Source organism: Scardinius erythrophthalmus (assembly GCF_964197995.2).
Source record: "Scardinius erythrophthalmus genome assembly, chromosome: 13".
NCBI lineage: Eukaryota > Metazoa > Chordata > Actinopteri > Cypriniformes > Leuciscidae > Scardinius > Scardinius erythrophthalmus.
Genome location: NC_138233.1, coordinates 12,518,813 through 12,533,349, shown reverse-complemented (window position 1 = coordinate 12,533,349; position 14,537 = coordinate 12,518,813). Strand labels below are relative to the sequence as shown.

Below are 14,537 nucleotides of genomic sequence, written 5' to 3'. Positions count from 1 at the left end.
ATGAACACCCATAGACAGTAAAAGAAATGGACACAGTGACCCCATAGATTTCAACGGAGAAAAGTGATGCAAATTAGAAGCACTCACTTCCTGATGGCTGAGCGTACTGCGCAGACTCAAACTGAGCTTGACGACGTAGATGTGTGAGCAACCTGTCTGACAGTTGTAAGTCTTCTAGTAGCTGTGCCAAGAGAAATCTGAATCATTCCCTTTGGAATCTTGCAGAGACGGAGAGTGTGAGTAGGAGCTGTCCATGAGCTAGGAGCAGAAGCAACTTTATGACTCTCTATGGGCTTCTCCCTTGACTTTATCGGACTTTATTCCTCCACATCCCCCCGATTGACTGCGAACTTCTCTTCCTGTCTATATGGTAATTTCCAGAGAGTCGCGTGGTTATGACGCAATCATTAGCCTATTTTTACAAAAACTGCTTCTACGGGGCCATAACGTAAGATACAAGGTAATGGAGCCTTTTATACATTGTCGTGTTTCTTTAGAAATAAATAATGGACAAATGGAGTCTTCAAACGCCTCAGATGTAAAGTTATTCGCTGTCAAAGTGACGCCAAAATGAATGGGAGTCAATGGAATGCTAACAGCAGGTGATGGCTTGTTATCCAATGGCGGCCCCCGGGGGTGGTACACTTTTCGGGTGATGGATTGGCCCCCTGTGAACACCAGTTGTTTGAAATGGCTTTGGCCGCTACAATGAACGAGTTAGACTTGGCTTTTTATCTAAAAGAGGAACAGAAGACGGCGCTCGAATCATTCCTTTGCAAGAAGGGCGTTTTTGCTCTTTTGCCGACTGGATACGGCAAGAGTCTAATCTACCAGTTAACTCCGCAGGTAGCTAAGCGTATGGGGCTTGTTGTTGTGATTGGTCGTAGTGTTATTCAATTGCGTGCAGTGAGATTTTCAAATGCATGCTTGGTGCCGCCCCTTGAGCTGGCCGATTTTCATTAATCAATGCCAGACCATTAATCTTTCAGATTTAGGTCTGGATTTCCAGGCTACTGTATATCTAGGATAAATATATATAAATATATAAATATATATATATATACATACATACTTAAATACACTGTAAAAAGTGATCAGTTGACTTAACTTTTAAAAAAAAGTGAGAAAACCTGTTACCTTAAAATTACTAAGTAAATAAATGTGACTTCATGCGTAATTAAAAAAATATATATATTTATGTGGAATTGTCTAGTCAATTGTCAACTTAATTTTCACGTGAGCATAAGAGACTTCTTTTAAAAACATTAAAAATTCTACCGATCCCAAACTATATAAATACTGTATAAAAGTTTGAAAACATCACTATTTTTAAAGTTTTTAAAAGAAGTCTTATAAGCTCATCAAATCTGCATTTATTTGATAAAAAAAAATACAGAGGAAAAAAACTGTTGTATTGTAAAATATTTTTAAAATAATGTTCTTCTATTTTAATATACTTAAATTTTATTTTTTGTGATGCAAAGCTCCAGTCTTCAGTGTCACATGTTCATTCAGAAATCATTCTAATATGATTTGATACTCAATAATTATTAATGCTGGAAACAGTTGTGCTGCTTAATATTTTAATTAAACGTGACCTATTTGTAAACATAAAGATATATAGTTTTGAATTTCTCGACAGCCGTGCTCCAGTGAGGAGCTCCTCCACTAGTAGACCGTTCTGCTAGACTGCAGACACAGTGGAAATAACGCTCTCTCGTTCAATCACTCAGGATCTCGCGAGGTCTCCGTCTTCACTGCATTCAGTGTTGTGCTGTTGCTTTTCGTTATGGACTGTGTTGAGTTAACCGAACACCTGAAATAAATAATGGATTGAGCTTCATAAAGGTAAAGCATGCCTAACGGAGTGTTATTTATTTCCGCTTCTGTGTGTAATATGTATGTAAAAACAACTGTAGCATCTTGCTAAGCTGTAGCTGTCAGGCTAGGCTAACTGAAAGACACCGGCTGCAGTATTCAGATTCAGTTAGCAGTGTGTGTTGTTTACTGAGCGGCAGTCTTCACTTAATCTGATAGAAATTTAAGTAGTCGCACGTTTAGACATCTGCTGCTTTGACTCAGGGACGGGATATACTGATATCTTTGGCAGTTAATTCTAAGCTTATGCTCTTCTAATAAAGCTTGTAAGATAAGTGTACTGTCGGAAGTGGGTTTAACGTAAATATCGTCCTAACTTTGACTTTTACTGAATTGAAAAGGTAACGTTATTTATGTAACGTTAACTGTTCAGGGCGGTTCTCTTGGATCCCTCTGTCACATTTAGCTGATTTTTTAGTGTTGATAGATAGATAGCTGTCACTATGATCATTGTGGACAACATTTATTTAATTTATTTCATTTAGTTATCCATTAAATAACATTTGTAATGTGTTGCATTTTGTGCATAGAGATCTAACAAATGTCATGTGGTTGTACACATGATCATGTTGCTCTAATTGGCTTAATCTGATGTTTTTAGACCAGTGCACACTCCTTTTTTACCATTGATATGCTTCATTGTTGTGCATGCATTCAGGGACATTAATTTACTAACATTAAAATAATGTAAATGTCCAGCAGGATTCAGTGTGTGTCTTCTGGACTTGCCACAGAGAGGATGTTCCCCTGCCTGGCCCATAGACCATGGAAAGTCCTCTGTCGGGTCTACCTGCAACAACGAGCCCCTCTGTCTCAGAGACCCTTCAAAATAGCTAAGCCATGTTTTGGTAAGTAAGGTGTTGTGACTTGCATGTATTTTTTTCATTCTGTGTTTCATATTTTCTCATTCAACATTGGTTTCAATTAGATGCAATAATCCTAGACTAGAGTCAGATATTATTCTGATTACACAAATGTGATTCTCAATAGGTTGGCAAAGTGGAGGAGGGGTGCACAAACTCTGGTTTAGCTTCCCCGATTCCAGAGTCACTTCTTTAACATGGACACAGGTCCAGAACTGTTCCACATCAAGCAGTGGTAAAGATGGATCTCCAGCAGGCCCTGTAGAGCCAAAACCCACTGAGAAAGCACAAGCTGCACAGCCCTCTGCAAAAATAGCTGGTAATGAACTCATAATGATTCCACATTGTCTAATATTTGTTCATAGGCATTTGAATGCTGTCTAAAATGAGCTAATTTATACTTCTAGAACATTTCTATAAAACATTTGTTTTCTTAGGTTTTAGTGCACTTTGAGTTTGAGTTCAAGTAAATAAATATTTTGTATAATAAGTGTTCATTATCTTTTTTATTCACACACACACACACACACACATATGTGTGTGTCATGTGTCTGTGAGTTTTTTTTTTTGTTTGTTTTGTTTTAGGTGATAAAGTTAGCTCTGGTAAGGGAATATAATATATGTGTGGTAATTATGATTTATCATAATTTATTAATTTCTTTTTCTTTTTTTGCATTTGAGATTCCAAACCTCAAGGTCTGACGAAAGCGGAGAGCATTCAAGTGAAAGGTAGTTCAGTCTTGTTTTATTCACAGAAAATCCAATCAGAATGTATATCATTATTCTATTTATTTTAACTATCACTGTATGTTTCTTGTGTTTTCAGTACGGGCTGTCCTGAAAAAAAGGGAATATGGCATCAAATACACCCAGAATAATTTCATCACTGCGGTTAGAGCTATGAACGAGTTCTGCCTCAAACCCAGGTACCTTTATCAAGTGGAACTTTTGTAGTTTGCCGTTTGCTCCCCTTCCACCATGCTTGTTTCTTGATTCTGTGTGTGTGTGTGTGTGTGTGTGTGTGTGTGTGTGTGTGTGTGTGTGTGTGTGTGTGTGTGTGTGTGTGTGTGTTCAAAGTGACCTTGAGCAGCTTAGGAAAATCCGCCGACGTAGTCCCCATGATGACACAGAAGCCTTCACCGTCTTCCTGCGATCAGATGTGGAGGCAAAGTTTGTACAACTATCTTACACTACCATTCAAAAATTTGGGGTCAGTAAGATTTTTTTGAAGTAATTAATACCTCTATTCAGCAAAGACTATGGTATTCTATTTCAAATAAATGCTGTTCTTTTGAGAAAAAAAACATTTCACTGGTTTTCACTAAAATATTCAGCAACACAACTGTTTTTCAATGTTGATGCTAATAAGAAATGTTTATTGAGCACCAAATCAGCATATAGGCCTATGTCACGAAAAAATTGAAGACCGGAAGTACGTCTTTTAGTAGGGATACGGCTCTTCCGGTTAGCTTTTTACAATGGCGGAGTCCGATAGATACCGCTGGACCAAATCTCTCCGCAACCTGCCTGAAGTCACATATGACGATGTGGTTCAGATGGTAAATGAAAACTCTCAAGTGGAAAAGCGTGAAAGCTGAGTTATGGCTGTCTACGTCCTAACGCAGAGCAACCCGGTGCACTACAACAACAGCGGCGGGCCGTTCGCCAGTAAGGTAAACGTTTCTATGGTAACAGGGAGTTGGACCAATCAGCAGACGTTGCTGCTACGCTTAGGATTGTTGGTAGTGTAGTTTTTTTTCATAAGATCGCGGATAAAACGTGTTTTTCTTAAAACAAGGTTGATTTCATAAGAACTTATAGCTTCTACAGGAGCAATTAAACTTTGTTTCACAAACTCATAGCTCGTGGTCAGTCTACCTCGGATGGTTTAGACATCATGGCTGATAATATAAATCCTTATTGAGAAATACTGTTGACCGGAAGTTCTGAATCCCTAATCCGCGTTCCGGAAGCAGGAAGTGTGACATAGGCCTATTAGAATGATTTCTGAAGGATCATGTGACACTGAAGACTGCAGTAATGATGCTGAAAATTCAGTTTTGCCATAACAGGAATAAATTACATTTTAATATATAATAAAATAGAAAACATTTATTTTAAATTGTAATAAGATTTCACAATATTACTGTTTTTACTGTATTTTGATCAAATAATCGCAGCCTTGATGAGCATAAGAGACTTATGTAAAAACAGTAAAAAGTCGTACTGACCCCAAACATTTTTACCGGTAATTTATATTCTATTGGGCAACAGGTGCAAGTATCTAAAAATCATACGTAGAGAGATCAATACGCATATTTTTGGTTTCCTTATTTAGAGCGCTGGATGTATGGGGAAGTCAAGAGGCACTCACTCGAGAGAGGAATCTCAGGAAAGAAGTGGAAAAGGAGTACCAAGAAAGTATGTCATTTTCTCATCTCTCACTACATGATTTGCATTCTGCTGTTTTCATGTCGTCTTCTGACTTAATAACCGTTTGTATTTATTTATTTCTCATTCAAGGCACATTTAGAAATCAGCAGCTGTTGAAGGAATACAAAGACTTCTGGGGAAACACAAAGGTAAGAACAAGGTCAAACCTGTCACTATAATTTTTGTGTTTTGTTACCATTTCCTGAGTGTAACCAGTCCTCGTGATTCATGATATTCGTAATCTTCTGTCCCTTTCTTGGTGCTTTTTCATATTTGTCTTGTATGGTCATGCTGCTCTTATTTAATCTCAAAGCAGTGAATATGATGTGTGTACATTGTACTTTCAGATAACTATGTTTTTGATATTGTGTGTGTCTCCTATAGCCTCGGTCTAGGAAGAGAGCAACATTTCTAGAAGGGCCGGGAAAAGTGGTGATGGTGGCTATATGCATGTAAGCTTAAGTTTGTGTTACACCGCCATCAATATCAGGGCCATTTAGTCTAGAAACAGAAAATGAATGAGTTCCATGCATAAAGGAGAAGCCAATCCAATGCTCAATATCTATTAGATTAAGAATATTGAGTTATAGGGCATGTGCTCTCACATGAGGTTTAACACACTCTGTGTTGTCTTTCAAACAACCAGATCTGTGTCCTAGTTCATTATACAAGAAGTCAAATTATTTGTTGCTTGTGGAATCAGTTACATTAAGCCATTTTAGTGTTTTCTGTGAACTTTGTAATGCAATTAATTTGTGTGTACACTACGGTTCAAAATGTTTTTATGATTTATGATCTACTGCAGCAATTAGTATCCTCAATTCCCCAAAATTATTAAAAAGTATCACTAAAAGGAAAGGTGATGTGACAGTGGCAATCATTTATTTGATCAAAAATACAGAAAAAATAGTAATATTGTGCAGAATTGTTTTTGACTTTTAATATATTTTTAGTTGTAATTTATTCCTTTGATGATATAACAGAATTTTCAACATCATTACTCCAGTCTTCAGTGTCACATGAAGCTTCAGAAATCATTCTAATATGCTGATTTGCTGCTCAAGAATCATTTATTATTATTAACGATGTTAAATACAGTTGTGCTGCTTAATATTTTTGTGGAAACTGATACATTTTTTTTCACAATTCTTTGATGAATCGAAAGTTTGAAAGATCAGTGTTTATTTGAATTAGAACATTTTTGTGACGATGTAAAAGTCTGTCACTTTTGATCAGTTTAAAGCATGAATAAACTTTTGAATGCATGCATAACATGGAGATCTAAATGTCTAATTTCACTGTTGTAATCTGCAGAAATGGGCTGAATTTTTTCTTCAAGCTGTTGGCATGGGTTTACACAGGATCTGCCAGTATGTTTTCAGAAGCCATCCACTCGCTGGCTGATACCTGCAATCAGGTGAGGTGGAATTCATGGTTGTCTTATCACCTTTGACCTCCGTGACATTGCTACAAAGGATTATGTATGATTTCAAAATAAATTAGAGACATACATACATGTTCCTTCTTTTAATTAATGTCTTAAACTCTTAAATCTCTCACAGGCTCTTCTTGCAATAGGCATTAGTCAATCTGTCCGGAACCCAGACGCCATCCATCCGTATGTACAACTTATACAGTCTGATCCCTCCATGTTGACCTCCATATCCACTGTTCAAGTCTAAGCCTACTGTCCTTTCTTAATAAAGATACGGCTTCTCCAACATGCGTTACATCGCCTCTCTCATCAGCGGAGTGGGCATCTTCATGATGGGTGCTGGCTTGTCCTGGTATCACGGCATTATGGGACTCCTGCACCCTCAGCCAATAGAATCACTGCTCTGGGTTAGTAGCGTTCGGTTAGAACTTGTAGATGTGCATTTATTTGATCAAAAACAGTAAAATCAGCAATATGTTTTTACTTTTTTTATTATTTGGAAATATCTTTGTATCTATTTTTACTATACTATCTCTATTATTTTTGTGGAAACCCTGAAACATTAATTTAAGGTTTCTTTGATGAATAGCAAGTCAAAAAGAACAGCATTTATTTAAAATAGAAACCTTTTGTAACATTATAAATGTATTTACTGTTACTTTTGATAAATTGAATGTGTCCTTGCTGAATTGAAATGGAATTTAAAAAATCTTATTGTCATCTTAAAAAATGTCAGACTCTTGAACCGTAGGGTATATAGCTATTTGTCAAAAAAAAAAAAAAAAAAAAAAATTTCTTTTGTAGGCATACTGTATTTTAGCAGGATCTCTGGTGTCTGAAGGAGGTGAGATGTGGTTTCTTCTTGCATATTTTCATTAGCATTAACAAAGGTTTGACTGTCACTAATATCATCTATCTGCTGATTTCCCATAAAGCTACACTATTAGTGGCCATTAATGAGATCAAGAAGAGCGCACGTAAACAAAGCTTGTCCTTTTATGAGTACGGTATGTACCTTTAGTTAACTCTTCCATTAGCGTTGGATATTATTTGACTATTATAGCCTTGGCACAGTTTGGAGATGATCAGTTTGATATTTTTTGTTGTTTGTGGACAACAGTGATGCAAAGTCGAGACCCCAGCACTAACGTGGTCCTGTTGGAGGACGCTGCCGCTGTGCTCGGAGTGATGCTGGCATCTGGATGTATGGGACTCACGTCTCTTACAGGTAAAAATAAACTCAAGAATAATATGTGACTTTTGAATTCAGGAAAGTCATCGTACCAGACCTCCCTGTTTCACGTTTCCTTTTTCTATGGTCTCGACCACAGGGTCAAGTTTAATAAACGTATGGGATTGACCTTTATAACCTTGTAAGAGCAGTTGATGTTCTTTTTAAGCTTTGTAAATCCACCACCTAAACGCACTACTGTGCTCTCACAAAGTCAACGGCTGCCCAGAAGCTAGTTCCTCTTGCCCTGTGGTTTCATGGCTTTGTGGGAAATGTGTGTAAAGATCTGGAAAATACTCTATTCAGAAAAACCTCTTTTCATGCTTGAGAACAGCCCTGATGGCAGTTTCAGCTCATTTTATTATCTGGTGCTTTAATACAGTATGTTATTGAAGTTTAATCAACCATGAAACTAACAGAAGTGTTATTTTACATAGCAGAGCTTAAACAGAAAAATAGCACTTTTGTTTCTACCACTAGAGGTCTCTATTGTGCTGTTAAAGACTATTGCATCCCATTTCACATTTACTATAGTTCAAAGGTTTGAGATCTTTTTCTCTTTTTTTTATAATAAGAGTCTTATGATTGCCAAATGAATATTTATTTGATCAAAAATACAGTAAATGCTGTTACATTGAGAAATATAATTAATGTAATTTATTCCTGTGATACAAAGCTGATTTTTTTTTTACAGCCAGGATGCTCAAAAAACATTTGAAAATTAAACCGTTGTACTGATTTTTTTTTTTTTTTTTTTTTTTTGGAAACCAAGATACTTTTTTTCCCAAAATTCTTTGATGAATAGAAAGTTCAAAAGAACAGCATTTATTTTAAATAAAAAATCTTTTGTAACATTATAGATGTCTTTACTGTCACTTTTGATCAATTTACTGTGTCCTTGCTGAGTAAAAGTATCAGTTTCTTTCAGACAAACCAAAAAAATCTTACTGACCCCAAACTTTTGAATGGTAGTATACTTCTGCATACTAAAGAATTTGCTTTGCTGTTGATGATTCATAATTTTGATAAAGTCGTACGATAGGATGACAGTTAATGTGTCAATGGTAGCATCTAGCCAAATGGAATACCTCAAGATTCATTATAGTTCATTACTGTAAAAATCTGCTGTTGCCATTGCAGCTTCTACACAGTTTAAAAATGTCTAAACAAATTCCAACTTTTCCATAATGCAGGGTAATATATCTTATTCATAGTAGATGCTATATTACTTTTTTTAGCTATGCATTTACTGAATGAGCACTGTGCCGCTGTTAGTCCGATTGTTTGTACTGTGCTGTATTTTATTTTATTTTTCTAAACTGTTTTAATTATTCTTATTTCTTTTTATTATTTTAATTTCTTCTATGTAAAGCACTTTAAATTGCCATTGTGTATGAAATGTGCTATATAAATAAACTTGCCTTGACTTGCCTTGCCTTTGACAGTATGTCATCAGCACCTTTGGGTTTTACTAATACTAGTCTCACATTCTATTTTCTGACGGATAGGACATGACTTGTAATGCAGCTCATGTCCATATATGCCACTGTTTCATTATTACCTGCATTTGTTCTGCATTGATCCTCTCTCTCTCAGGTAGCCCCTACTATGACAGTCTTGGTTCTCTGGGTGTGGGCACCCTGTTAGGAACAGTGTCTGCATTCCTCATTTACACTAACACAGAGGCTCTGCTGGGCCGCTCCATCAAGGCTGAGCATGTGCAGAAGCTCACAGAGTTATTGGAAAACGACCCTGTTGTCAGGTCAGTCCTCTGTCTACTGCATGTGTCCTCTATGTGTACCTGCAGTCTGCAGGAGAAGAGCTTAATCAGCAAACAAGCTGCCATCTTACAGATCATAACAGTCCTTTCAATTCCATGAAATGGAAACTGCAATAGTCTTTTGTTCACTATTGTGACGTTTATTGGCATGAAACGGCTTTTCAAACAAGAAAAAAGTAGGCCAATGATTTTGTCCATTGGGAATTGATTGGATGGTTGTGGTCCAATTGTCCATTGAAGTCATTTCATGGAAGTGACTGTTTGTCCTGCTTTTGTGTCAGGAAACATGTCGCCAGAAGAAAATAGATGTCGCTGCATGTGGGAGAAGTTGTTATTTTGATTAAAGATTACAACATGAATTTAAAAAAAATAATGATGTGCACAAATAAATCATTTATAATGATCACTGCATTATTCCATTAAAAAAGGACTTTAAACGTACAGTATGTCATTTTTTTTTTTCGCCGCTAGGGGTCGCTAACCTCTTACAATAACAAAGGCGTAGTTTGATGACGCAACATTTGCTAAGAATTATGGATCTTGTCGTCAACGTCAAGCCGACCGATCTAATAATGTTTATGGATGACTGAATACATCGATGCTTTTATCATGACTGTGATATGAAGCAGTTCGGGATTGCTAAGAGACAGCTATCAGCTCCACACGCGACACGAGTCCCGCGGATATAAAAGGAATATGGACATTTCATTCTACCGAACTACACGCAGAATTACTACTCACAGGTCAGTTTATTAGACAAATTAAACTTATGAGGAAACGCAGTGCTGTTTCATTGGTCTAACATTACATTAGCACACTAAACTGCATTTGAATGTGTTGAAATGTGTTAGTCTGTCTGTATGAGACTAGCAGTAAGCTAGATCAACATTAGAATAACATACAGATCATATTCTAACATTTTATCATTGCCGAACTATATAACATTGATTAGTTTTATGTAAATGTGCTCACCTGTTTAATAAAGTACATGTAGGAGCGGTCGAAGTCTCGGACATGGAGCTCTCGTTTATATACTGTCTATGGGAGCTCTCGGCATCTCGAAAACACCGCGCTGATATTGATTCTCGTTTTAGTTCTCCTTTTTTATCCAAAGTCTGCTTGCCATGGTCCATAATGTTTGAACGAAACAACAACAGCGTGCAAATAGACATTGCGGAGTACATTGTCCACGTCTGTCGCCTTGGTTACTATCAGAGGGCTCTGGTTGCTTTGGCAGCACGAGCGGAAACCAGGGACTATGCGGATATGACGGCATTGGCGGTGACAAAACGGAAATAAAGAAACGTGCCGTGTCTTCGAATTAAATTAAAATTTCTCCTGGTTTGAAAGTTGTTGGAAACAGTCGAGATAATGTAAGTACACAACTAAAAAAAATATATAACATAGATATAGTGATTTTTAAAGCAAAAAAGTTACATATTGTGCCTTTAACGCAGAAGCAACCTGCTTCATGTGCTTTTCAAATTCAGGCGAGCATGACATTCTCAAATATAAAATTGCTTGGGCAGATTTACATCAGTGTACGTTCTTGCTTTGATGAGATTAGATTTGATGTCCTCACTGCAGGTCATTTTGTCTCCAGGGCAATTCATGATGTCAAAGCCACAGATATGGGGCTGAGCAAAGTGCGCTTCAAGGCGGAGGTGGACTTTGATGGGCGGGTGGTGACACGCTCATACCTGGAGAAGCAAGACATTGAACAGATCCTGAACGTACGTGCTGAGACACAAGGCTTCTGATCTGATGCAGATCATCTGACATGACTGTAGTGTTTGTTTGAGGTCTATCTATGGTTGCGTAGAAGCTACAGTTATAGCAGTTTTAACAATTGATGGTAGTTTTTTGCTTAACAATCTATTTTTGCACACCAGTTGTACAATCGTGTGCTTATAAATGTGTGTGTTTGGCCTGCAGGAAATTCAGCTGGTGAAGACCCCAGAGGAGCTGGAGAACTTTATGCTGAAGCACGGGGAGAACATTATTGACACCTTAGGAGCAGAGGTGGACCGTCTGGAGAAAGAACTTAAGGTATCTGATGAGACTATTGTTCAAAATCTCTCTGTATCTCCATCCTGACTCTCTTTCAGTAAAAGTGACCACCATGACTCATCAGACATGCCTGATGTAGAATGAATTCAGCAGACGCCACACTCATGGTGCACCATAGTTCCAGCAACACATAAAGCAAACCACTTCAGCTGTTAGCCACGGCTGTTCAAATAAAGCAGTTTCACTCTCCAGTGTTCAATTTTGGAATAGAAAAATCTGATTTGAGGTTTCACAAAAAGCGTCACTAAAATTGCTTTTTAACATTGATGATGTCTTGGCAGACGATGAATGTATGTGGAATTTGTGATCTTGAGCTTTGTGATCTTGATCTCTGAGCTTTTGAATGCGTTTCTAATTTGTTCTGATATTGTTAGAATTAACAAAAAGGAGATGTATTTCTAAACCATACACTATCATTGAAAAGTCAGATTTTTTTTATGTTTTTTAAAAAGAAGTCTCTTACGCTGTATTTATTTGTTCAATAATGCAGTAAAAACAGTAATATTTGGAAATATTATTACAATTTAAAATTACTGTTTTAATTATTCTTTAATTAGAATTTTCAGCATCATTACTTCAGTCTTCAGTGTCACATGATCCTTTAGAAATCATTCTAATATCTTTATTGTTATCAACACTGAAAACAGCTTAATATTTTTGTGGAAACCATGATATATATGAAGAGTTCAGATACAAAAGCCTCTGAGTGCCATCTGAAATTTTCTTCTAGAATGATCATTTTTATCAAGCTTGTATATTTAAGTTTAGTAATTTCACGTAAATGGCAATGCAAATTACCTATTAATTGTCATTTAAGTGAAATTACTGAACTTAAATATACAAGCTTGATAAAAATGATCATTCTAGAAGAAAATTTCAGATGGCACTTAGAGGCTTTTGCATCTGAACTAATTTTTTTCAGGATTCTTTGATGAATAGAAAAGTTCAAAAGAACAACATTTATTTGAAATGGAGCATTTTTGTAACAATGTAAATGTCTTCACTGTCACTTTTGATCAATTTAATGGATCCTTGCTGAACAAAAGTATTAATTTCTTTCACACAAAAAAATGACTGACCCCAAACTTTTGGACAGTAGTGTATGTGATGGATCGAATGTCTTTAGAACAAGTTATTACTTTTTTGTCTTTATTTTTCCTCGACTGACTCCTGCTCTGTATCTTCAACAGCAACGTAATCCTGAGGTGCGGCATGTGGATCTGGAGATTTTATAATGTCATGATATGGGGATCAGGATGAAGTGGAAGGACAACTAATCTAATCTCAAGCAACCTCCCGTCCCGTTCTCTCCAAAAAGCAGCTGAGGTCTTATGTTACACCGATCCCACATCATGTCCATGAATTATAAAAGGACCACTGTCTTATTTCATTTTACACTTTGCAAGCAAAGCAGCATAACACTCGTATTTCATTAGAGTTCTTGCATAACACCAAACTATTGGTGAAAAGGATATCTCTAGAAATAGTTCACATAAAGGGTAAATTGTCTGTTCTGCTATTCTGTTACTCTATTGCTTTCTGGATTCCCAGAGATGATGGCATGTTCAAGCAATGCCATTATCATTGAATGAAAAGAGCTAATTTGTTGAATGTTTGTGAGTAAGTTACAAAAAGGATAAACAGTAATTGTAATCTACTGGGGGAAAAAAACTGTTTAAATTGTTTAAACGGTTTAAAAAACTTTAGATTCTTTTGTAATTTCCACTTATTTAAAAAAGATTTAAATTGTACTAATAGCAGATTTAAAAACAAAATGTGTATTCTAAACTATATTGATATATTATATCCATATTTATCAGTAATGACAGAACTACAGAATCAAATTGGGATCTATCGCCCACCTCAGGCATCTCTGATGAAGACTGCTCTGATCTTCACATCCTTCCTATGCTAACAGCACTAATGTCCTAATGCTGCTTTTGGGACAGTGTTTACACTGTAATTGTGTGTGAATGAATGAAGAAAGCCGTTGTAGAAGATCCACAAAGACCGATCCATGTTTCTAAAGTCACTAAAATACATTCTGGGTGTGCATTGTTGATTTGTCACCTAGTTTGTGAACACAATGGGCCATATTTTTTTCCATTCTAAATAAGTCTTGACTGTGAAAATACAATACTGGTTTTAATATCTGAAAAAGAAGCATTCAGCCCATTGAAATACCCTCATTACACATGCAAACAATACATTTTGTGGTAGTTATGTGCTCTCTTGTGCTGAAGTCTAACCTGAATAAGGTTTTTAAACGTAATGTGATCAGAGCTTTGAAACTTTCTCAGCTCCCCTTAGGGAACAGTCAGACACATTTCTATATCTAATGCAGGTTGGATGAACACCTTCAAGGTTAGAAAGTTGACATTTGCATTGGGAAAAGGCTATAAGACCATATATATTTTAAATATGTTTATTTGACTGTGCTGTTTGATTTGATCTGTGAGCTGTTTGGAGCTACTGAAGAAAATTGGTTAATAAATTGCAGTTAATTTATTAAATCACTGAATAGTTGTCCTTTTTTATGAATATGCACTATTGTGCACCAGTTTGGGTAAGATGTTTCTTTTAAAGATAGGAATTAATACATTTTTGTTCAGAAAGGATGCAGTGAATTGATCAAAGGGACATTACATGCATAATGTTTAAAAAGATTTCTGTTTCAAATAAATGTTTGTTTTGGATTTTCCTTCACAGAATTAATTACATTTTTAAATATATATTTTAATATAGATTAAAAATCCTTTCTTTATGTATGCTGTCTTTATGTATTTAACATTTCTCTTCAAAAACACATTGTCATTGGCCAGCAGACTGAAATTCCTGTCTTATATG

At 36.3% G+C, this 14,537-nt stretch overlaps 1 protein-coding gene across 3 annotated transcripts; it reads left to right on the top strand.

The window, feature by feature from the left end:
• The first annotated feature begins 1,646 nt into the window (after positions 1 to 1,646).
• Positions 1,647 to 14,203, top strand: slc30a9 (solute carrier family 30 member 9). Of its 3 annotated transcripts, none has more exons than XM_081382791.1 (19): positions 1,647 to 1,848; positions 2,581 to 2,726; positions 2,869 to 3,060; positions 3,423 to 3,470; positions 3,568 to 3,667; positions 3,819 to 3,911; positions 5,080 to 5,162; positions 5,265 to 5,323; positions 5,559 to 5,626; positions 6,489 to 6,591; positions 6,737 to 6,792; positions 6,881 to 7,016; positions 7,414 to 7,453; positions 7,545 to 7,616; positions 7,730 to 7,837; positions 9,437 to 9,602; positions 11,224 to 11,353; positions 11,556 to 11,669; positions 12,881 to 14,203. In XM_081382791.1, exons 2-19 carry the CDS (start codon positions 2,618 to 2,620, stop codon positions 12,923 to 12,925), a joined length of 1,722 nt encoding a protein of 573 aa, XP_081238917.1. In that variant the 5' UTR covers positions 1,647 to 1,848; positions 2,581 to 2,617; the 3' UTR covers positions 12,926 to 14,203. The 3 variants fall into 3 exon arrangements, with proteins under 3 accessions (XP_081238917.1, XP_081238916.1, XP_081238918.1); XM_081382790.1 differs by having other exon boundaries at positions 2,578 to 2,726; XM_081382792.1 differs by having other exon boundaries at positions 1,751 to 1,848; positions 2,613 to 2,726.
• Positions 14,204 to 14,537: the final 334 nt, after the last annotated feature.

Coding starts and splice junctions, on each gene's coding strand:
- slc30a9 (XM_081382791.1), top strand. CDS start 2,618: ATGTTCCCCTGCCTGGCCCATAGACCATGGAAAGTCCTCTGTCGGGTC. Junction 2,727..2,868: donor AATAGCTAAGCCATGTTTTG/GTAAGTAAGGTG, acceptor GATTCTCAATAG/GTTGGCAAAGTGGAGGAGGG. Junction 5,324..5,558: donor ACTTCTGGGGAAACACAAAG/GTAAGAACAAGG, acceptor TGTCTCCTATAG/CCTCGGTCTAGGAAGAGAGC.